Here is a 23,861-nt window from a genome sequence, read left to right as displayed (position 1 = left end):
GCCGCTGGAGGGAAGGGGGTGGGCAGGGGCCCAGCATGCCCCTGTGCCAGGCACGCCTCACTCTTCAGCACAGCCGTGGAGCCCACGCTTTCCAGTGAGGGAGGGCGCCCGGCGAGGGTCTGGAGAAGTTGGAAACCTTGGCAGGTGGTTCGTCGTCCAGTGATTGTCATTTCTCGGCCTCTGTGTGTCCAGAGGGGAGAACAGAACCCTGAACGGCCGGGGAGAGGCTGGGAGCAGCAGCCTGCGGGAACAGGGCGCCCTGCTGGGGGCAGGTCCTCCCCGCGCCCCACAGCTGCGCGTGTGTGTGCGGGAGGGGAGAGAGCGCTCACGGCAGTCAGATAGCGTGTAGGCGGGTGCGCGCCTGTGTATCATACAGCTGGTCATGCTGGATGCAGGACGCTGGAGGAGAAGATACTTCCATTTATGTAGTAGACAAATGCGCAAAACTGGCAGCTCTAAGCCGACTGTGAGAAGCCAGAAAGGTGGCTGCCCGCCCCTGGGGAGGGCTGCTGGGCCCTGCCTCTTGGCCTGATGCTGGCTCCTCAGGCGGGCTCCCTTGAGGAGAGGCCCCAGGCAGCTCACCTCCGGTCTGTACCTGGCTGTCGTGGCTGTAAGCGCTGCTGCATGCAGTCCCGGCCTCTGCGTGTCTAACAGGGGAGGCTCGGACACAGCTGCTCGGCCCACAGGTGTGGACAGGTCCGTCCTGCAGGTGAGCAGGTTGGGAGGCCCGTGCCCCAGCGCCCCCAGCTGGACAGGGGCAGCGCTGCAGCGCCTGTCGGACCGTCCGCGTCCTCCCAGTCCCGATCCCCGGTCCCAGCCCCCGGCGTGCACCATCATGCTGATGCGGCTTGGCTTGGATGTTCCACAGTATCGCGTTTCTCCAGCCCCCGGGTGACGCCCCGCCTGAGCCGCAAGCGGGCGCTGTCCATCTCCCCGCTCTCAGATGCCAGCCTCGACCTCCAGCGCATGATCCGGACCTCGCCCAACTCGCTGGTGGCCTACATCAACAACTCCCGCAGCAGCTCGGCCGCCAGCGGCTCCTACGGACACCTGTCAGCCGGCGCCCTCAGGTGAGCCGGGCAGGGGCGCAGAGGGGAGGGTCTGCACAGGCCATCCCAGGAGAAAGACGCGACTTGCATTGCTTTGTAATTTGTTAAAGTGTAGTTGATTTACAGTGTTGTGTTAGTGTCTGCTATACAGAAAAATGATTCCGTTAAACACATATTCTTTTCCACATTCTTTTCCATGATGTTTTATCCCAGATATTGAATACAGTTCCCTGTGCTATCCAGTAGCAGCTTATTGTTTATAGGACTTGCTCTATTTGTAAGTCAGCCGACTTGCGACTAGTCCATGAATTCAAAACCAGTAGGGCTGATGCTGAAATGTGCCAACATTTGGGTACATCTTCATGAGCCTGTTTTTCACCCACCAAACAATTTCTGATGTGATTAGTTACCCTTACCGAGCCTGTTATGAAAGCTTCCATCATAAAGTCAAAGGCGACTTTCCTAATACTTCAGTGGGTGTCACTGACCAGCACTGGGGCTACTGGAAGTATGATACTGACTTGGCCTTCACGTGTCTGGGCTGGCAGAAGCCCCCCTCCTGGGTCACAGCATGGCACACCCAGACCTCCTCAACACTGCCCACCCTGTCCCCTCTGGGCAGCCATCAGCTGTTCAGAGAGCTCAGACCCGAGCCAACTGACTGAAGCCAACGTCCTTCCCATGGCCCTCCAGAAAGAGGGCAGAGGGGCAGATGGGAATGTCAGGAGAGCTCGGCCCAAGGACCAGGACGAGGCAGGATAACAATGCATCTGTTATCTTTTGGTGCATGACAGAACAAACAAACAGAAACCAGAAAATAGTTTGGTAGCAGTTTCAAACAATAATAAACATTTACCATATTGCAGCGTTTCTGACGGTTAGGAGTTTGAGACTGACTTAGCTTCAGGTCTCAGGAGGTTGCAGTCAAGATGTCGGCCAGTGATACTCACCTGCGTCTGGGCATCTGTTTCCAGGATGGCTCGCGCTTGAGCCTTGGATGCGCCTGGATGCGCCTTGTTGACGCAAGCTTGAGTTCCTCTTCACGGGAGCCTCCCCCCACCCCACATGCTGCTTGAGCATCCTCGCAGCATAGCAGCTGGCTTCCCTTCCTCCAGCCCCCAGGGGAAGTGATCCCACAGAGGGCAAGGAGGAAGCCACAGCATCTTCTATGACTTAGCCTCCGAGGGTACCATTTCTCCCTTGATAGATCCTGTTCTGGAAAGAGTGGTTGGTTCATAGGCAGGTGGCCTGGTAGAGCTCAGGAGTGCAATAGGAGTTCAAGAAAAGAGGAGAATGTGAGCAGAGGGCTCAGGATGCACCTCCTGGACGAGGGGGCATTAGAATGGACTTCAGAGGCCAAAATGGGTTCAAGTTGTCCAGGAGCATCAGGGATGCAGGGGTGCCTCTCAGGCATCAGAGCAGCGAAGGGCCAGGATGCGGGGAGTGACTTGCCAGGGCAGAAGGCTGCATCCTGAGACCGCAGGCAGTGGGGAGCCACAGCTGGTGCTTGAGCGAGGTAAAGTCACAGTGATGGGGAGCAGTCAACAACTTGACCATCCTGAGCTCTGGGCAGGGTCCTGTCTGCCCTGGACGCGTGAGCCTCACAGAACCCTGCCCCCCACCCCAACCCCACTCCTTCATCTTGTCTGCCCTTCTCTGCAGCCCAGCCTTCACCTTCCCCCACCCCATCAACCCCGTGGCCTACCAGCAGATCCTGAGCCAGCAGCGGGGCCTGGGCTCGGCCTTCGGACACACGCCACCCTTGATCCAGCCCTCGCCCACCTTCCTGGCCCAGCAGCCAGTGGCCTTCACGTCCGTCAATGCCACACCTCCCCAGCTCAGTAGCAGCGGCAACTGTCTGAGTGATGCCAATCAGGTAGGTGGGTGCAGAGAGCAGGGGCCACCAGCTACTCCACGAGCCCAGGGAAGGCCGATTGTGGCCATGTCATGCCAAGGACTTGTGGAAGGACTCTGGGCACAGGCCTGGCCGGCAGGATACCTCTGGACAGAGACCACGTGGTCACATGGGCCTTGGGCTGGACGCCCGGTCGGGGGACCCAGCCTGGGGCTTCACACTGCCCCCACCCCCTGTGGGCAAGTGCCCAGCCTCAGTTTCTTGGCCACCTGTCTAATAAGACTAATGAGCAAATGGAGAAGCTCTAGGATTCAGAGTCAGGCGTCATACAGGGACTTCATACACAGCACGTAGCATGGATGAAACAGATGGAGTCGAGGCTCATACCATGCAGCTTAGTTTTAGAGCGTGGCAGCCGTTTTATTTGACTTTCCCAATGGTCCTTGGACAGGCCCGGGCCCACTCACACAGTACCTGGCACACACATAGTGCCATGAGCATCTGATGAATGAACGAGGCCCTGTTTTGCAGATGAGGAAATGTAACTGGTGTCACGGAGACGGTATCAGACAGTGAGACGGTCACAGGCCTCGGAATCAGATAGTGTTTTGAACCCTGATTTGCCCGAATGCTCTTTCAGCCTGAACTGACGCCCCTGCAGAGTAGGGCCTGTCACCTATATTAAGTCACTGTACCTGGGTCCACCTGGATCCTGGTTAGCACCCATGGTGACAGTTCTTGAGGTGAAGCACAGGCCACTCAGTTTAGGAGCAGCTGTTTTCAAGAAAGTTCTCCCCAGGCCTCCAGCCAGCCACCCAGCACCTCCCCCAGATGGTGGCTGTCGACTTTTGTCACATCTCCTGACACTTGAACTGTGGTGCTGGAAAAGACTCTTGAGAGTCCCTTGGACAGCCAGAAAATCAAACCAGTAAATCCTAAAGCAAATAAACCCTGAATATTCATTAGAAGGACTGATGCTGAAGCTGAAACTCCAATACTTTGGCCACCTGATGTGAAAAACTGACTTACTGGAAGACCCTGATGCAAGGAAAGATTGAGGGTAGGAGGAGAAGGGGATAACAGAGAATGAGATGATTGGATGGCATCACCGACTCAATGGACATGAGTTTGAGCAAACTCCAGGAGATGGTATAAGACTGGGAGCGTCACAAAGAGTCAGACACGACTGAGCAATCGAACAGCTGACACTGTAGCTCTAACCTGCTTGTCCCAAGGGACCACGCTCTTCTGTCCTGCTCCCCGAGTGGCCAGGCCCTATCGTCCTCAAAGCCAGAGCTGCCCCTGACTCCGAGGGCGGAGAAGTTGAGGCCACTGAGTCAGGAGTGGGGGTCCCCAGCATTTCTCAAAGAGAGGGTCTCCTGCTCCATCTCTGTGGGGTGGAGGCTGCAGAGTGGGGAGAAGGGCGCTGATGGGCCAAGCTCTGGGCTCTCCTGGCCGTACCCCTGGCCTGAGAACCGAGCTGGGGTTGGGGTAGGGAGTGTTTCTGAAACTGCAGTCACAAATGTTGACATAGATGGTCTATGTGCAGAAGGTCCCAGAGGTAAAACCCCAGGAAAACTTGGGAGGTCCTGCCCGCGTGTGATGGGTCCCTCTGTGCTCCCTTCTTTCAGAACAAGCAGAGCAGTGAGTCGGCCGTGAGCAGCACTGTCAACCCCATCATCATTCACAAGCGCAGCAAGGTCAAAACTGAGGCTGACGGCCTGCGGCCAGCCTCCCCACTGACCCTAACACAGGTAACCTGTCAGCCGTCCTCGGGCCGGGGCCCGGCCTCATCCCTTAGGGGCCGTGACGCTCTTGGGAATGGGTGATGGACGGCTTGCATGAATGAATGAGTAAGTGAATGACTATGAGGGCACACTGCGGGTTCAAGGAGGGCTGGAGCCGTGTCCCTGCTCCCTGCTCCCCATGTGCTCCTGAGGCAGGGATGCTGGGTCTGCAGCACAAGCCCCAGGTAAAACTGAGCCTGAACACTCAGGCCCATCCTCACTCCCTCTCCCTGGAAATCTGTCCCCCGCCTTATCTCCTGGACAGGAGGAGTCACATCCGCCCAGAGGCTCCCCCCACCCTGCCCCGCCCCGCCAGCTGCTGGGTCACGTTGTCTCCTGCGCTGCACGCTCAGCTTTAGAGAGGTGGCGCTTTAGGAACAGTGCCTGGTTTGGCTCTGGGCCCCCGGGTTTGCACAGGGCCTGGTGGGCAGTAGCTGGGAGATAAGGTTTTCTAAGGACTCAGTGCTGAGCTGAGGGATGAGTGTTCCAGGGTGCAGGAGGGGAAAGCGGACAGGTCCTGGTGGGAAGGAGAGGAACAGAGCCATCTGAGGCCCACAATGGGCCTCTGAGGTCCCTGGAGATCCTGCCACTTGTTCCAAGGCCAGGCTGGCAGGCATGCAGCCCCAGCTCCTAGGCGGGTCAGCGTGCGGACTGAGCCCCGGAGCCGCCTCTCACAGTCCTCCACCCATTACTGCAGAATCAGCATCTGTGACACCAAGTGGCCTGGGGACCTCTGGTCCCCATCTCCCCTACCTCTGCCGGACCATCCTTTGTCAACCCTGTAAGCCATCGGGCATGCTCCGGGCACTTAATTTTTATGAAATATTAGGTTCTGTTATTGTCAGGCAAACACAGGGGTTGGTGACAAATTCTCCTCCCTTCACTGACGCCAAAGCATCTCCGCATGATGCATGGTCTCCACGCGGCTGGCCATCATCGGGGGCCGTTGAAATTGATGAGGACAGCAGGCATCCAGGGGAGATAAATGCGCTGGAGCTGCGGGGACAGGACTGCGGGGCATCGGGGGTCGGTGCAGGCAAGGGCGCTCAGCCCCGGGAAGCCTGCTGCCCTTCCTCACTCAACCTGGCGTCAGGGGGTGGGGTGGGGGATGGCACACAGCGCCCTCCCTCTGCCCAGCTCGGCTCCCAGCTCGTGTCAGGAAAGGACAGGTGTTTATCACCAGGAGGCTGTCACCGTGTCACTCAGGGCCCTATTCAGTGACCTGACTCGTTTGCTCCCTGACTCACTTGCAAGGTGGACGGGCTCTTTCTCTTGGCAGAACAGAACAAGTCCCTCCCCGGCTTCAGCCCTCAGACTCCTGGGCTAGGATGCCGCCCCGTTGAATCTGGAGGCCTGGCCCCTGCTCAGGTCCTCTGCTCAGGTCCACCTGGCAGCCTTTTCACACCTTTTCTGAAATAAGCAGATCAGGCAGCCTGAGGAGTTATAAGGTTATCTCCAGTTTTTCTGGGAAGTGCAGAGGCGTTCTGAGGCCCCTCCCATTGCTAGGCATTCTGGACAGAATGTTCCCACCCCTCCTTTTAAGGTGGGCTGAGTGCTGCTGCCTGGGGACTTACTGAACAACATGTCATCATTTTCCAGAACGCAAACGTTGATCGTAAGGTGCTCTGGGAAATGACACCTAAAACCCGCCTCTTGGAGGAGGCCTTGCAGCATTTTGGAAAGCTGGTCCTGGGTGCGAGTCTGCATCAGCCATGGGAGGGTCACGCGGCTGGTTCCTGCCCCAAGAAATGCACTCAGCTTTTGGAGGGAGGCTGAGGTGGGGGTTGCAACCTCCGATTCATTGAATCTCTGGCGCCTGCGGGGGCTGGGGTGCCTGGCCGTGGGGGGAGGGTGTCTGTCCCCGCACTCAGCCTGAGCTATGAATGCTTTCCCTGGAGGAGACCATATCTGATAAGCAAAAGTCACTGTCTCCTGCAGGAGATACCCTCCTGCCGTGGGGGGAGGGTGTCTGTCCCCGCACTCAGCCTGAGCTATGAATGCTTTCCCTGGAGGAGACCATATCTGATAAGCAAAAGTCACTGTCTCCTGCTCTCGTAGCTGTGTCCACTGGACCCAGGATGTGATGGGACACCTGCATGATGACAAGCCAGCATATGTGCGTGCTTGTGTGTGCAGGCGTGTGATGTGTATGTGAGCGCAGGTGTGGCTCCACCGAGACCAGCCCATGGGTCCTTGGCACAGCCTTCACGGGGCTGACAGTGACCTTTCCCTGGGACCAGATGGCTGCCCAAGGCTCACGTGGGTATTCTCTGCCCCACTCCCCCAGGAGCAGCTGGCTGACCTCAAGGAGGACCTGGAGCGAGACGACTGTAAGCAGGAGGCTGAGGTGGTCATCTATGAGACCAACTGCCACTGGGAGGACTGTGCCAAGGAGTACGACACCCAGGAGCAGCTCGTGCACGTAAGCCCCTGAGCACCTGCGCCTGGCCTCACGGAGCCTCCAGGTCCTCTGTAGCGAGAATGGGCTCCCAGAGGTGCCTGAACCACCTCCTGGGCAAGTGGGAGGCATGATTACTTACCAGAGCCTTACTTATGTCTGAAATGGGGCTTTTAAGTACATATGTAGTACAAGAGATGAAAAAAATGAGAAAGTTAGAAGGAAAAGGAGCAATAAAATAAAGCCCAGAATAAAGATAGTATTAAAAACCAAGTATTCTGAGCTAGAGGTCACATACACATCTCATTTTTTTTTAAGCTTCCCGGCAGGCAGTGCAGAGAGGGAAGGAGGATTGGTTAAGTCAGCCAGTGCCGACAAGATAATAACAAACCCAACGCTGAAATCAGAAAGAAGTTTCTCCCATGGAGGAAGGAATTGGTCATTTCCTTCATTGGAGACCATGCACAGATTCTCAATGTCCTTGGGTGCAGTTGAATGTATACGCCCATACACGGACTGAGCTGCTTTAAAATGCCTAGTACTGACAGATCAGGAGACCAGAGAAGATCATGAAAACTGGTGTGGTCTTCAGGGTCTGCCTCGAAGCTCCCTACAGCAGCAGCCACTGCGGGCTAACGTGCAGTGGAAGAAGCAGGGACAGGGGCTTAAGGCGGGAGGTGCCTGGCCTCCTACCTGACCCCACCACAGCTAGCCAGGCTGTTCTGAACACGTGACTGCACCTCTGGGAGCCTCAGGTTTTCCCTCCTGTAAGTAGAGGTGGAGCCCACCCTACAGAGGGCTGAAGGCTGACTACGATACCTGCATAAACACTTAACAGAGAGCAACCCTCCAAGCACAGGTCTCTCCTAGCTCTTCATCCCTGTCCCCCACACCAGGCGAGTGTTCTCCTCTGCATCCAGAAAAGAACTTTAAGTCAAGAATAAGTCTCCCCCAGTCCCAACACACACACTTGAGTGAGTGAGTGTCTATAAAGATGAACCTACACCAAGCTGACAGCTCAACAGCTGGGTAAATACACAAAACTACACACACACACACACACACACACACACACACACGCACACACACACACGCACACACACACACACACGCAGTGGTCAAACCTACAGGCCATCCCGCATGAGTTACCTCCTCCCCAGGTCTGTAAAACCACATTTAAGACACTACCCACTCCCCCTGCTTACTTTTGTCATGAGCTTGCACTCAAAGACTCTAGGTTTCTCTTGCCTTGGGGTTTTTCTCCCCAGATTCTCAGCCAGGGGACTGGAGTTTCTTAGCAAATCCATTGCTGCTGATACTGAACCTTTAAAGCAGGGTCTTCTCTAATCCCTCAGGGACCCGAAGATAACTTTTCAACCTGTGCCACCTCTTTGGGTTAAACAAGTCTTGAGGTGGAGCCTGGGCCATGGGAGCTGTGAGCTTTAAGCCGATAAGATGAAGGGAGGAGAGAGAGAAGGTCTGAGATGGGGAGAGGGTCCATGCAGAGGGGTGGAGTGAAAGTGAAAGTCACTCAGTCGCATCCGACTTTTTGCGACCCAGTTGACTATACAGTCCATGGAATTCTCCAGGTCAGAGTACTGGAGTGGGTAGCCATTCCCTTCTCCAAGGGATCTTCCCAACCCAGGGATTGAACCCAGGTCTCCCGCATTGCAGGCAGATTCTTTACCATCTGAGCTACCAGGGAAGCCCAGTGGAGTGGAGAGGAGGATGTAAAAGATGCTCTAGCAAGGACTGAGTCGGCTCCAAGGAGCAGGGAGGGGATTCCTCATGGAAAGGCAGACAGTCCAGATGTGGGAAGCAGGGCTCCAGCTGCAGGCTCCTACCTGGGCCCAGGGCTATCACTGGGGCTGTAGGTGACCACCTGCATCTGGCCCTGGAAGGAGCAGGGTCCCATGAGAGGGGGCAGCCTGCTCTGCCTAGCTCCATCTCTCTCTCTGCCCCCTGAAAAGATGGATGGCCCAGGCACACACATAAGCTAGAGCCCCTAGTCAGTTATTAACAATTTGTTGCTAAGTAAACCAATAAGAAAAAAATGAAAGGCATTGTCAGGAAGCATTTTGATCATTTGAAAAGCTTTCAGAATGGAAAGTGAGGCTAATATGGAAAGATTTCCCTGGAAGTTCAAAGCGCTGTAGATTTTGCTTATCTCGGTGTTAGCATTTGTATGCATAACAGTTTGGCTTGTCACCTGGGGCAGAAGGGCCCAGCGGTTTTCTGTCTCACAAGGCTGCCCGTGTCCACATGCTCAGCTCTGGGCAGCCTTGTAGGCTGCAAAGATCTACAGCAGCGCTGTCCAAGAGAAGGACGCTGCCAGCCCCAATGCCAGGCACACATGTAATCTCACATTAGCTAGGAGCACATTTAAAAAGAGGGAAAGGAGACAGGTAAAATCGATTGGAATCATATAGTTTGTTTAACCCAATATATCTAAAATATTATCCTTCCTGCATGCAATCAATATAAAACAAACTTTCTGAGCATTTTCACATCCTTTTTTTTTCATTCTCAGTCTGTGAAACAGGTATGTGGCTTACACTTCCAGCCCTCCCTGGTTGGGACCTTTCAGGGTTTCAACAGTCACAAGTGGAAAATGGCTACGACCTAGGCCAATGCAGGTCCAGAGGTGGGGGGAGGAAGTGGAAGCTGGGGGAGGGAATGGGGACCAGGAGAACAACGAGGATGGGGATGGAAGGGGCACTGGGTCCCGCCTCCTGGCTCCTCGGGGACCTAAGCTACAGGTAGGACACAGAAGGGGCCTCAAGAGACTTCCTGGTGACTGTCAGAGAGAACCCCCAGTAGAGAACCAGTATACTTTGTCATTCTGCTGTGTGAGTGACAAGTGCCAGTTACCATCCCCAGTTAAATGGGCAGCCTGAAAGATCAAGGCCATATAGGTCCCAAGGCCCTACCCAAGTAGCCACGTGTTCCCAGCTCAGAAGTGGTAACAGCCCTGCTCCCATGAGGACGGCAGACTTCAGTTACATCACCAAAGCAAACAAGTGGAAACCAAATACCTACCGAGAGTGGCTTGTCCTGTTGCCTGTATCAGAAAGCCTCCATGGCCCTTTGCTCCCCATCATCGGAGAAAATGCCAAGCGGGGGGACACAGGTGATGGGCCCAGGGCGCTGTTGGCTGGGGTGGGTCTGAGGCCTACTTGTCCAGGGAAGGCTGACTGGCCATGCACTTCCCTGCCTTGCCCAAAATGGCCCCACCTGAGGGGCAGGGCCACCCCACTCACCCACCCTGCCCCTGCAGAGTGAGCTGGATGTCTTGGGCTGTCCCGCCTTGCTTTCTGGGCATTTTATCCCTGGGACAGCGCTGCACAGCACCCATGGCATGCTGTCAGTCAGACTCTAGCTCTGTCCTAGGCAAGCCACTTTAACAATCTGGGCTTTTGTGAACAGAAGACAAAGCTAACATCTCACGGGTCACTATCAAAAAGAAGAGGATGCCTTTATGTTTCTGTTGTAATAAAACTGTTAGCGAACTCCCTGACAGTCCAGTGGTTAGGATTGGCAGTTTCACTGCCAGCATCCTGGGTTCAATCCCTGGTCAGGGCACTGAGACCCCACAAGCTGTGGGGCCTTAAAAGAAGAAAAAAATTGTTATTTAAAACTTTCTGGAGCCATAGGGGCAGTCTTGGGAGAGGCTGCTCATGTACCCACTGTGAGCAGGTCTGCCTCAATGCAGCTAATAAATGCCTGCTGTTTGCAGCCTGGAAGCTTCATCATAACCCCAGGTTTTCCATAGACTAGAGCCCAGCCCAGACTGGGATGAGCGGGGCGGCTCTGACCGTCACGGATGGTCATTTGAGTGACTAAGAGAAAAAGCAGCTGAGCTAACTCAGGAGGAGGCGAGGCCGGCACGTGGGTGCTGGTCCGCACAGAGCAGGTGCGGTCTGCAGGGCTGGGTGCTGGGCTCACCCCGCCCCGTGGCTTGTTCCTGGCAGCACATTAACAACGAGCACATCCACGGGGAGAAGAAGGAGTTCGTGTGCCGCTGGCAGGCCTGCACGCGCGAGCAGAAGCCCTTCAAGGCGCAGTACATGCTGGTGGTTCACATGCGCAGGCACACGGGCGAGAAGCCGCACAAGTGCACGGTGAGTGGCCCGGCCCCGCGCAGCGGGCGTGCGGCAGGCTGGGCATCGCTGACCCGGAGGGACCCGGTGGGGCAGCCTTGGACAGTGGGACAGGATTGTCAGTGGGGCCTCCTGTCTGCTCCTGCCTGGTCTGCGGTCCTAGGGGCCCCTTCTTCCGTCTGCGGCCCCATTCCTTCGCTTACTCCCCCCGAGGCGCGCGTGCATCCAGGTACCTGCGGGGGAGGTGTGCTGGTGTCTGTGCGTGTGACCCGGAGCCCCAAAGCTACGCCCCGCTCAGCGGCTGGCCCTGCAGACTGTCCTCTGCACAGAAAAGACTTTCACTGGAGAGTCAGAGGTTGAGTGATGATGGTTTAAAAGTCACTTTGGCCGACTAAAAAAAAAAAATGTGAACACAATTATAAGGCCTTTTGGACAGTCTCCCTTATGGAGTCAACAGGATTTGCGACTATTTGGTGAGACCTTTATTTAACACGGAGGAGCCTGGTGGGCTGCAGTCCATGGGGTCGCGAAGAGTCAGACATGACTGAGTGACTTCACCTTCACTTTTCACTTTATGCATTGGAGAAGGAAATGGCAACCCACTCCAGTGTTCTTGCCTGGAGAGTCCCAGGGATGGGATCACACAGACTCAGACACGACTGAAGTGACTTAGCAGTAGCAGCACTTATTTAACACACAGGAATGTCTCCCTCTTTCAAAGGAGCAGGCCATTTGTATATCTTCTTTGAGGAAGATTCTATTCTAATATTTTGTCCGTATTTAAATTATTTGTCTTTTTGTTGTTGAATTGTAGTAGTTTTACTAGACTCTAATTGGATATATGATTTGCAGGTATTTTCTATACTGTTCTATAGATATGCTATCTATATTCTATAAAACCTATTCTATAGGTTTTCTTTTGATTTTCTTCATAGTTTCCTTCAAAGGATAAAAGTTTTTGATGTTCAGAGAGTTTGTTTTATTGATATTGCTTGTGCTTTTGGTATCATATCTAATAAACTACTGCCAAATGCAAGGTCACAAAAATTTATCCTTGTTTTCTACTGGGAGTTTTATGGTTTATAGGTATGTAGTTTTATTTATATGAACATATAAATATATACACATATATATTTTTAATAGTGTAGCTCTTCCATTTAGGTCTTTAACCCATATTCATTTAACTTGTATATGGTGTGAAGTAAGGATCCAGTGTCATTCTTTTGCATGGTGTTACAGAGTTGTCCCACCCCATTTGTTGAAGGGACTGCTCTTTCCCCATCCAATGGTCTTGGATCCTTGTTGAAACCCAGTTGACCATAAATGCGTGAGTTTCTTTGTAAACTATCAGTTCTCTTCCATTGACTGCTGCATCTGTCCTTATGCCAGCACCCCACATGGCCTTTTTTAATTGAAGAATGGTTGATTTACAGCGTTACGTTGATTTCTGCTGTATAGCACAGTGACTCAGTTACACACACACACACATATATTCCTTTTTATATTCTTTTCCATTATGATTTATCCTAGGAGATCAGATATAGTTCCCTGTGCTATACCATATACCATGCTTGATTACCATAGTTTTGCTGTAAGTTTTGAAATTGGGAAGTGTCGGTCTTCCAAATTTGTCCTCCTTTCGCAAGATTATTTTTGCTTTTCTGAGTCCTTTGCAGAAGTTGTTTTCTTAAGATCCTGAGTGGTAGCAAACCATAGCCCTCCGACATGAGCTGTGAGCTGCAGAAACGGAAGGCCTTGGAGCCAAGTGTGCTCAGTCACACTGGTCAGGAATAAGGGGGCGGATGGGAGGGATGAAACAGTTCCTGCCGGGGTTTACCTGTCATTCTGGGGGGAGTTTTCACAGCTACACTGGATGCAGTTGCAGTATCTTTGGAGTAGGCAACTCTCGCAATGGTCCTCCCCTCCCTCCCTTCCTGCCCCTCTCTCTGGCTCCTTCTTCCTTTCCTAAAATGTTTCTTGAGTGCCAAAAATGTTTCTGTTTGCCAGGCAAGATTCCTCGGAACACAGAAATGAATAGGACCTAGAAGGTATCTGCTCTCAGGGAGCTTGTATCCTTGTGGGAAGGCCAGATAACAAAACGACTAAGATAATTAGCAACTGCATTAGGCAGTATAAAGAAAAAGGGTGTTATTATAATTAAGAAAATCAAAGAATTGCTCTAGGAGGAGTTGACCCCAAACACTGAGAGGGAGTGGGCCGGGCCAAGGCCAGGGTGAGTGGGGACAGGAAAAAGCTTCCAGCCAGAGAGGACGGTGTGTGCAAGGCCCCTCACGCAGAAGAACTTAGTGGGGTCAAGGACTAAAAAGGAGAGAGACATGGCCTGAGCCAGGGTCAAGGTGACCTGCTCCCTCAGCAATGTGGGGGACAGTGGATTTTATTCTTGGCACATTTTAATGCGTAAGAAAGTTCTAATCAGGGTGGGGCATCAGGAAACTGTTGAAAATGATATTTACCGAGTTTTTAATCACATGGAAAGAGTCTCATAATGTGCTGTCGATTTTAACAAGCAAAATAAGCAGCTGAATGCTCGAGATGTTCTAGTTCAGGTTTTTAAAATGTGAGGGGATGACCTGCAGGGTCCCAGAATGAGACTTGCCTGGAGGTCAGCAGTGCCCGTCCTGGGCCATGGAAGGTTTCATTTGCCTCCTTGCACTCTTCAGTCTTCAAGTTTTCGAGATATGTCATTTACGTGATCAGGAGGGAAGGGGGATGTTGAGAGCCACGCCCCTGGCTGCACCTGTGGGGCAGAGCGGACCCCGGGGCTGGGAGGCAGCAGTGGACCAGCCCGCAGGCTGGGCTCCCCGCACTGTACCTGGGACTCACTGTGTCCGCCCTCACTGACCAAACCCTTCTGTTCCCAGTTCGAGGGCTGCTCAAAGGCCTACTCCCGCCTGGAGAACCTGAAGACTCACCTGCGCTCCCACACCGGGGAGAAGCCGTACGTGTGTGAGCACGAGGGCTGCAACAAAGCCTTCTCCAACGCCTCAGACCGCGCCAAGCACCAGAACCGCACCCACTCCAACGAGGTACCCGCCTGGGGCGCCGGCATCGTCACCCTCACCCCATGGCTCCTTGACACCTGCAGGCTGTTGGGTAGCCTGCAGATGTCACTCCCTGCCACCCCCTGCTGTGGGAGCCCAGCACACAGCCGCAGCCCCTGTCCCCACGGTCCAGCAGCAGCTGACGGCACACTCCAGCTCCTGGTGCTGCCTGGCCTGCGGTGGCTGGCACCCTCCCCTCCGTGGGGCTCGGAGCCCCCGGCAGAGCTGAGGGGGCCCGTGGTGTGGGCTGTACCTGCCTCCCCGTCTGTCCTAGGGCCAACCACCGTCACTCAGGTAGACTCAGGAAAGGATGTCTCTAAAAGGTTAGGTACATTTTGGACCCCAAAGGGACTTGCTTTGATAAGAAGTCAGAGGAATTCTCAAAAGTATCAACTCAAGAGTGTCTAAAGACAAGAAATAGCTTGGAAAGGTGTGTGTGTCTGCAAGTATGTATGCACCTGTGTGCATGTGGTTGTATGTATTATGCGGGGAGGAGGTATGGATATGCACGTGTAAGTGTGTGTACACATGTGGGTGTTTATATACATGTTCAAGTGTGTGTGTGTTTGTGTGGATGTGCATACCTGTGTGTACATGTCTGTGTGTATACATGTAGACAAGAGTCTGCTTATATGTGGATGTCGTGTGGGGGGTGTGTATGGGTGTGCGTGTGTGTGTGTGTGTGTGTGTGTGTGTGTGTGTGTGTGAGCTCAGGACTGCGCGTCAGAAACCCTGGGTTTTCATCCCACTCCTGGGTGACTTGGAGCCAGTGTCCTTGCCTCTCTGAACCTCTCTCCTCATGAGAGAGAGCAGAGTGTTCAGGGCTGTCTCACTGACGTGTAAGGAGGTGATACACTCACTGATACTAAAAATCCCAACATGCCGATGGCTAAGCTGATCACGCCAGGCACTGTGTTCCCTCCCTCCACAGGCTCTGATCCGTGTCTCCAGTCTGGGGAGGTGGGGCTGAGGGTCTCGTTAACCACATGCTTACCTTCAAGAAAAGGTGGCAGGCGAGGCCAGTGGAGTGTGGCTCCATCGAGGGGTCCAGCGCCTCCCGACAAGGGTGCCGCCAGCTCTGCGGAAGGACCGGCTTCAGGGCGACGCGCAGCGCTCCCCTGCGGGGTCTGCCTTCCTGCCTCACGCGTGACGCCTCTTCTCTTCCCAGAAACCCTACATCTGCAAGATTCCAGGCTGCACCAAGCGGTACACGGACCCCAGCTCCCTCCGGAAGCACGTGAAGACGGTGCACGGCCCAGACGCTCACGTCACCAAGAAGCAGCGCAACGACGTGCACCTCCGCGCCCCGCTGCTCCGGGAGAATGGGGACAGCGAGGCCGGCGCCGAGCCCGGCCGGGGCCCCGAGGACAGCGCCGAGGCCAGCAGCGCTAGCCAGGCCGTGGAGGACGGCTTGCACGTCAAGGCCATCAAGACAGAGCGCTCTGGGGTAAGCCGACTGGGCGGCAGAGGCCCGGTCCACGCCCCACCCCGGGAGGCCATGCCCCGCGGCAGGAGAGCGATGCCATCTGCCCGGCCCCCTGCTCCAGAAGCGCGAGGACGTCCCTCCTCTCTCCAGCTCAGTATCCCTCCCTTCGCCACCTCGGGCCCCCAGCAAACCTGTCTTGAGCCAAGCGGGTCCCATTCTGCTGGGCTGACCATGGGGAACAGGATGCCTGCCCCGACTCGGTCAGTCTGCAGGGGGCGGGTGGTTCCCGGTGGCTGACTTTCCCACCGGCCCCCCCAGGCTCCGCAGCCGCCCCCCACCCTTCTGTCCTGTCTCTGCGTCCTTGCCCTTCTGGCCTGCACCCCTTTTGTTCTAACCACCTGTTCTTTGTCTCCGCCTCTTTCTCCTGACTCTACCTCCCCTAAGGATAGACGGTACTGAGGTGAGCAAGGAGCTGGGTGGGGCTGGGGGAGGGCTGGCATGAGTAAGGGCGGCTGGGGTGCTTGTCCAGGCTCCTCAAGGGCCTGGAAGGCAGTTTTGGTTAGGTAGACAGCAGGTGCTGCAAGTGGGGCCGCCAGAACAGGTCATAGCTGGCAGCAGGGGTCAAGTGTGCCGTCACAGGAGGAAGCCATGGGGTCCAAGCCTGCATGAGGATCAGGGCAGAGTGCAGGTGCAAATCCAGGCTGCAGAGGAGGGGAGGACAGACCTCCAGGAGGTCTTGAGTCCTGGGGTGAGGAAGGTGGGCAGTGCCATGAGCAAATGAAACACTGCAGCTTCTCTGGAAAGACCTAGAATGCGGGACCTTCAGGCCAGGAGTGAGCCTGGGACGCTTCATCCCAGGTGGGCCTTATTTGGGCTCAGATCCCAGGTCCCAGTGCAGGGCACCCACGTTCTGTGAAGTTCCGCACTGTACGCGTTTGCCGTGACTCAGGGGGAGTGCTGGTTTGGGGAGGGTGAGGGCAAGGGCTGCATCCGGCAGCTACAGCCCCTGCAGACAAACTCCCTAACGACGCATCTCCAGCCTCTTCGGCAGGCAGCAGGTCAGCAGGCCTTCACTCTTCCTTGCTTCCTCCAGCAGCCCATCACTGCTGTCAGGATGCTTAAGTCTCCTCTTTTTGTGTTAATTTCACACGGCTGCAGCAGCCTCTATGGGGCTCAGCTTCCAAGTGTTCACACACCGAGAGCTCTTCAAGCAGAGCTCTGGCCCAGACACTGGCTGGAAGAGCTTAGGAGCACTGCACGGAGGCTGTGTGGGGGAGAGGGGCTGTTGGTGGGAGCCTGACGATTACCTGATGCCTTCTACTTGCCGGGTTGTCTCCATCTATCCATGACTCTCTCCAGGGGGCAGCTCAGGTCCAGCTTATAGTTGGGGAAGCCGAGGTTCAGAGAGGTAATGCTTTGAAAGCTCCTCCATGCAGCGGCTTCCTTCTTGCCCCCCGCCCCCACCTCCCCAGGTGTGCAAGAGTGCTGTGTTGGGTGGCAGGGCCCGTGGCTTCTGGCACCCTCTGAGTCGGTGCCTTCTTATCACGCCCCCTGCAGCTGTGTCAGTCCAGCCCCGGAGCCCAGTCTTCCTGCAGCAGCGAGCCCTCTCCCCTGGGCACTGCCCCCAACAATGAGAGCGGCGTGGAGATGCCGGGGACAGGGCCCGGGAGCCTGGCAGACCTGAGAGCTCTGGAGGACCCGCCGCCAGGGGCTGACTCCTCCGCCCTGGCCGCCCCCTCTGCTGGCGGCCTGCAGCTGCGCAAACACATGACCACCATGCACCGGCTCGAGCAGCTCAAGAAGGAGAAACTCAAGTCACTGAAGGATTCCTGCTCATGGGCCGGGCCAGCTCCGCACACCCGGACCTCCAAGCTGCCTCCCCTCCCGGGAAGTGGTAAGTGGAGGCCCCAGATGCGCTGGTGGGCTGGGAGGGAACCCAGGGCAGCACAGTGTGATTCACACCCACCAAACACCGTGTGCTCTTGAGAAGATAGATCTTACGAACCCATTGCACAGTTTTGGAAATTGAGGGTCAGAGAGGTGAAAGTGCTTTGCCCAGATTACTGGCAGAGCTGAGACTTAGCCCAGGCATGAGTGACTCCAAAGCTGATGCTCTTCCAACTACACCATGCTGCATCCCCATAACTCCTCAAAACAGGCAAACTCAGCTCCCATCATCCTGTTCCTCATGATCCATTCACTTGTCTGTCAGGCACCTGCCATAGATACCATAGCAAAGACCCTTGGCAGGACAGTGAAATATTCCAGTCCCTATGGTGAAAGGCCATGCCAGCAGATGCAGGATGAGCCAAGTAGCACCAAGGACAGAGCTCAGGGTAGTGAGAGAAAACAGGGCAGCTGGGGAAGAGCTGGGAGGACTTCCTGGAGGAGGCAGCCCTGTCCTCAGCCTCGGGAAGTTAACCAGGCTTTGAGATGGATGATGTCCTCACTGAGAATTTCCTGAGTGTTGACTCTGCTGAGCAGTATGCTAGGCACCAGACACCCTGGGGTGCTGAGCCTCTAGGCTGCCCTCCAGGGACTGATGGCCTGTGTGGTAGGACTGTCTTATAGAGGGGTGATACTGAGAGGCTCTTCCTTGAAGGGAGGATTGTTGCCCCAGCTGTTGGAGGAGCTGCCAGCGGATGGCCTTCAATTCCCAGCCTCCTCCAGAGATTGCCTGGGGTGCTGACAGCTGCCTCACCCAAGGTCACCCCTTCCCAGGGTGGCCCACATCCAGGGACAGATCAGGGACGTAGAGGCCGCTCAAGGCCCCAGAGCTCTCCGTGAGATGAGCCGCAGCTGTCGGGGGTCCAGTGTTGTAGCTGTCTTCTCCCGGTCCACTCTGCAGCCTCTCTGCCCTCCCATGGCCCCGGGTCCCAGGACGCGCTCTATAAACAGCCTGCTGGGTGAACAGCCCCAGGGGAGCCCAGCTGGCAACGCCCATCCGTGGATGGAGAGGGTGCAGGCAGGCTGTGTTCAGGGCCCTACTGGGCTCTTTCCAGTACCCTAGTGTTCCCCAGGGAGACATGCCACCCACAGCTGGAGACCGAGAATGGGGCGGAGTGAGAACACAGGGCCTGCCAGCAGCAGTAGACTGGGATCAAGCGTCCGAACTCCCACTTGTGCCCTGGCAGTGAGTGCCACCATTTGCTCCTGTCTCTTCCTTCCTTTTGTTGAGAAGTCATTGACTGGCTGCCAGACCCTATTCCAGGGCTCTAGGCGCAGCAAGCTCAGCGCCCTCCAGGCAGCCAAAGCATTGCCTTCTGTCCCCCATCCCCAGCGCTGATGCTCTCCTCTCCCACAGGCTCCATGCTGGAAAGCTTCAGCGGCGGCGGGGGCGGCGGGCCCGCGGGGCTGCTGCCCAGCCCGCGGCTGTCTGAGCTGTTCCCCGGCGAGGTGACGGTGCTGAGCCACCTGCAGGAGCGCCGGGACAGCTCCGCCAGCACAGTCAGCTCGGCCTACACCGTGAGCCGCCGCTCCTCCGGCATCTCCCCCTACTTCTCCAGTCGCCGCTCCAGCGAGGCCTCGCCGCTGGGCGCCGGCCGCGCGCACCCTGCCAGCTCCGCCGATTCCTACGACCCCATCTCCACCGACGCATCGCGGCGCTCGAGCGAGGCCAGCCAGTGCGGCGGCGGCCCGGGGCTTCTCCAGCTCACGCCCGCCCAGCAGTACAGCCTGCGGGCCAAGTACGCGGCAGCCACAGGGGGACCGCCCCCCACCCCGCTGCCCGGCCTGGAGCGCACGAGCCTGCGGACCCGGCTGGCGCTGCTGGACGCTCCCGAGCGCGCGCTGCCCGCTGCCTGCCTGCGCCCGATCGGGCCTCGGCGGGGCAGCGACGGGCCACACTACGGGCCCGCGGGGCCGATGCCCGCGTTCCCCCACGAGGTGCCAGGCGGCGGGGCGCGGCGGGCCAGCGATCCCGGGAGGCGGCCTGATGCCCTGGCGGCGCCGCGGGTGCAGCGCTTCCACAGCGCCCTCGACGTGACTCCAGGCGCGCTACCGCCACCCTGCGGTCAGGGCCGAGGCCTGCGCCTGCAAAGCCGCCCGGACGCCGACGGCAGCCTGGCCCGCAGTGGCTACTCGCCCCGGCCGCCCAGCATCAGCGAGAACGTGGTGATGGAAGCCTTGGCGGCGGGGGCGGACGGCACAGGCCCAGAGGTCAGCCTCGGACTGGCAGAGGACGACCTCATGCTCCCCGACGACGTGGTGCAGTACATCAAGGCGCGTACCAGTGGCACCCTGGAGGAGAGTACCCCACCGGTGTACCCCCCGGAGAGCACGTGCTTCTCTGAGCACCCCAAACTGCCCAGCCCCGCGCTGCACGGCCAGCGCGCCATAGCCGCTGCGGACTCGAACGTGGGCCACTCGGCTCCCGCGCTGGGAGGCTGCCCGCTGGCCTACGGGGCCCCCTCCAGCCTGAACAAGAACACCATGCCTGTGCAGTGGAACGAAGTGAGCTCAGGCACCGTGGACGCACTGGCCAGCCAGGTGAAGCCTCTGCCCTTCGCACAGGGCAGCCTCGCTGTGGTACCGCAGAAGCCAGCCTTTGGCCAGTACCCAGGATACAACCCGCAGGGCCTGCAGCCGAGCCCCGGGGGCCTAGAGAACTCACAGCCACACCTGCAGCCCTGCGGGGGAGCCCCCTCCGCACCCAGGGGAAATTATACACAGCAGCTGCGGCAGCCAGGGGCTGTCGGCCAGTGTCCCAACATGACTGCTGCAGTGAACCCCCACCCCAGCTACGGCCAAGCCCACCCCCAGCTGAGCACCATGGGTGGGACCCTGAACCAATTCCCCTCCTCTTGCAGCAACATGGCAACCAAGCCAGGCCACCTGGGGCTCCCCCAACAAATGGAAGTTGCTCCTGACCCCACCATGATGGGCAACAGCCACAGGGAGCTCGGCATGCCCAATTCCAGCCTGGCCGGGATGCCGCCACCTCACCCAGCCCAGAACTACCCACTGCAGAGTCACCACCTGGCGACCACCATGAGCCAGGAGGGCTACCACCAAGGCCCCAGCCTGGTGCCTTCCCACCAAGCCAGTTTCCTGGAGCCGCAGCAGGGCCCGATGGGGGCGGCCGGATCTAGCTTTGGCCTAATGCAGCCCCGGCCACCCCCAGAGCCCGGCCCTGCCGGCCGCCACCGCGGGGTGCGTGCTGGGCAGCAGCTGGCCTACGCCAGGGCAACTGGCCACGCCATGGCTGCCATGCCAGCCAACCAGGAGATGGCAGAGTCTGTCCCCAAGGGGACAGTGGGCAGCATGTCCCTACCCCCCCAGCCACCCCCGCAGGACACAGGCGGAACCCAGGACCACAGCATGCTCTGCTACTACGGCCAGATCCACATGTACGAGCAGAACGGAGGCCCCGGGAACCAGGCCGGCTGCCAAGCCCTGCTGCCCCAGCCAACACAGCCCCAGGCCTTGCCCTCGCCGGGGGTCGACCAAGTGTCCAGCACTGTGGACTCCCAGCTACTTGAGGCCCCCCAGATTGATTTCGACGCCATCATGGATGACAGCGATCACTCCAGCTTGCTTTCTGGCGCCCTGAGCCCCAGCCTCCTCCACGGCCTCTCCCAGAGCTCCTCCCGCCTCACCACCCCACGCAGCTCCCTGACTCTGCCCTCCATCCCCGCCGGTATCAGCAACATGGCCGTGGGGGACATGAGCTCCATGCTCACCAGCCTGGCCGAGGAGAGCAAGTTCTTGAACATGATGACCTAAGGCCCCAGCCCCTGGCACTGGGCAGACTCAGAGGGACCACCGCTTCCCAGGGCACGGTGCTTTTGTCTGTTTGACCTTTTTCCCCAAAAAGTATTACATAGGTCTGAGGGAGTCTGGCCAGTGGCTGGTTCCGACCACAAATGCTTTAAGGGCAGGTTTAGGGGCATCCTGTCTGGTCTTCCTTTAGAATCTTTTGGAACTCTGACAAGTCTCCACGGAAAAGGCAAGGCAGGGGTGCAGAACTCATGTAGGCAGTGCTTCCCAGCCTCTGGTGTTTCTGGGACTGCTCTGTTCTGGCTTTGTCACCTCTGTCATTTGGCTGATGAGGGATAACAGGGGCCCAGGGCATTCCAAGCACACAGGGAAAGAGGTGAGAGGAACCACATTCGGGTTTGAATCCAAAAGCCGTACCAGATATTCTAATCCAGGAAGATAAGCTTCTTGCTCCGGTTCCTGCAAGGCAGAGGAATTCCTGGCCCATGGGAATTCTTCTGTGAAGCTTAATTGTTGAAGCCTCCGACATCCCTTGCTGTGGAGGGGAAATTTTTTTTTTTTTTTAACCTGGATGATTTGGAAGCACATCCGTATTATGGGTTTGATAGAGCTGGTGTCTCTACCCTGCAAAGCCAGTTTTGCGGCTGGCTGACTGTCCAAGTGTACATGGATGAGTAAAGTGTGAAAACATTGCGGAAAAAAGGAAAGAAAACAGTGTAATACTCAGGGCAAGCCAGAAGCTGCCCAGGCCTCTCCAGACCGCGTTTACAGTGTTCGTGCATGTAGAATGTAGCCCTTCCTGAAAAGAACACATTTCTAAATACCTCAGGGCTGCTGGAGCTGCTGGGCGTTAGGGCTGGACCAAGGTGAGCTGAAGTGTGTGATAAAGTGGAGCCTGGGTAAAGAAAGCACGCTGGGGACCCAGCCTTGGGCCGCCCTGGAGGTCTCCCAGTAGGAAGAGGAAGTCGCATGTTTACCCAACCCTGTTCCTCCAATGCACTGTCCACCCACCTTATGGTGGAAACTGGGGGGCTGGATGCCAGCCTTTGCCCACACTCCTCCAGGCCGTGCTGTCCACTCACTAGCAGCCCCCTGACCGACCCCAAGCTACAACATGCAGTCCTGGTATCTTCTGGTCTCCCTTCCCTCCACCCACTGGTTCATTTCACAGAGAGTAATGATATGCATGGTGTTTGGGGCAGGGGTGGGATTGTGAAGGGGTTGATTCTTGGGACTCTGAGGGACCATCTCTGAATTTTCCTGTTCAGTGATGACCAAGCCCCACCCGGAAATGGGATTTGGAACTGGCATCAGAAGACATTGTTCCCGAACATACAGGAGGGTGAATGGATGCATCCTCCCCACCACACACGTTCACAAACACCCCACACCTTTCTCATGTTGAATTTGTGGCAACCTTGCTGAATCCACCTGCATCCCTATGAACTTGACACTGACTATGAGCCTGGCTTCAACCAGAACATGGCCAAAACCTCACCTGGGCCTCTACACCCCAGGACATCAAGGACTTTGTCAGGGTTCAAAGACAAGATCAAGTTCAAATGACAGCCTGAGACACCTCCAAGGGTCTGGGCTCTGTGCGGTGCATGTTCTTAGCCTGGGCTAGGATTTCACTGGCTATTCCCAGTTTGTATATAATCTGTACAGAAGACGGCGTCCCTGAAAATACTGTAGGTGCATCATCCGGTCAGATTTATATCTCCAAAACATTTTTAGCTTTTTCTACATGCTATGAATTGAGATGACATACTCAACTTGTAAATAAGTCGGTTTTTGTACATTAAAAAAAGTAATTTTTTCATAATTTATTTGGTCTATCTGCTTCTTCCTTGACACTAGTTAATGAAAACCTGGGCAGTAAATTCAGTGCATTTGAACAGGAATGAGGCTGTATTTTTCTCTCAGCAGCATCAAAATTGACTGTCCCGCCTTCGCCAGGAAATGTTTAACGCTGGGGCATTTACTGGCTGTTTGTCTGTTGTCTCAGGGCGGAGGCCGGGGAGGGGGAGATGTGAGCAGGCTTTGACGTTGTAGCGGGGATATCTTGCTGTTCTTCCAGCCAGGTGGTTGGAACATCTAAGTTGGTTTGCTGATTGTGAGATGCAGCAGTGGTCTCAAGCCCTCCTCATGTCAGAAGACCCTCTGGGCAGGCAGTCGGATGAGCACACTTGAGTTTGTGGGAGGCAGGGAGAGGAAGACAGGCAGCTCCCTGTCCTCTGGTGCAAAAGCAGAATCAGGCAGGCTGATGAAGCCCTGGATACCCAGCAGCTGGCCACGGGCAAAGGAGCCATGGGGAGCAGCCCCAGGCAGGGACTCTGAGCCCTCGGGGGTGGTCCTGGCAGGCCCAGGGTTACCGGGTCTGGTGATCCAGCAAGCTGCCCCTGAAGCAACTGAGCCTCAGCCGTGTCTCAGAGGGACCGGTGAGGGGAGCCGTGGGGCGTGGGG

At 56.5% G+C, this 23,861-nt stretch overlaps 1 protein-coding gene across 1 annotated transcript in view; it reads left to right on the top strand.

Annotated features, from left to right (window-relative positions):
* Window positions 1-23,180, top strand: part of GLI2 (GLI family zinc finger 2) — a 278,607-nt gene extending 255,427 nt beyond the window's left edge. The window contains exons 6-14 of the mRNA XM_065931365.1: window positions 869-1,070; window positions 2,712-2,925; window positions 4,536-4,658; window positions 6,979-7,113; window positions 11,061-11,210; window positions 14,072-14,236; window positions 15,420-15,698; window positions 17,235-17,571; window positions 18,982-23,180. Of these exons, the coding sequence (XP_065787437.1) occupies window positions 869-1,070; window positions 2,712-2,925; window positions 4,536-4,658; window positions 6,979-7,113; window positions 11,061-11,210; window positions 14,072-14,236; window positions 15,420-15,698; window positions 17,235-17,571; window positions 18,982-21,401 (4,025 nt within the window). The 3' untranslated portion in view covers window positions 21,402-23,180. The remainder of the gene's footprint in view (window positions 1-868; window positions 1,071-2,711; window positions 2,926-4,535; window positions 4,659-6,978; window positions 7,114-11,060; window positions 11,211-14,071; window positions 14,237-15,419; window positions 15,699-17,234; window positions 17,572-18,981) is intronic.
* Window positions 23,181-23,861: the final 681 nt, after the last annotated feature.

The sequence above is a fragment of the Muntiacus reevesi genome, chromosome 3 (genome assembly GCF_963930625.1).
Source record: "Muntiacus reevesi chromosome 3, mMunRee1.1, whole genome shotgun sequence".
Lineage (NCBI taxonomy): Eukaryota > Metazoa > Chordata > Mammalia > Artiodactyla > Cervidae > Muntiacus > Muntiacus reevesi.
This window is presented reverse-complemented; position numbering and strand designations above follow the sequence as displayed.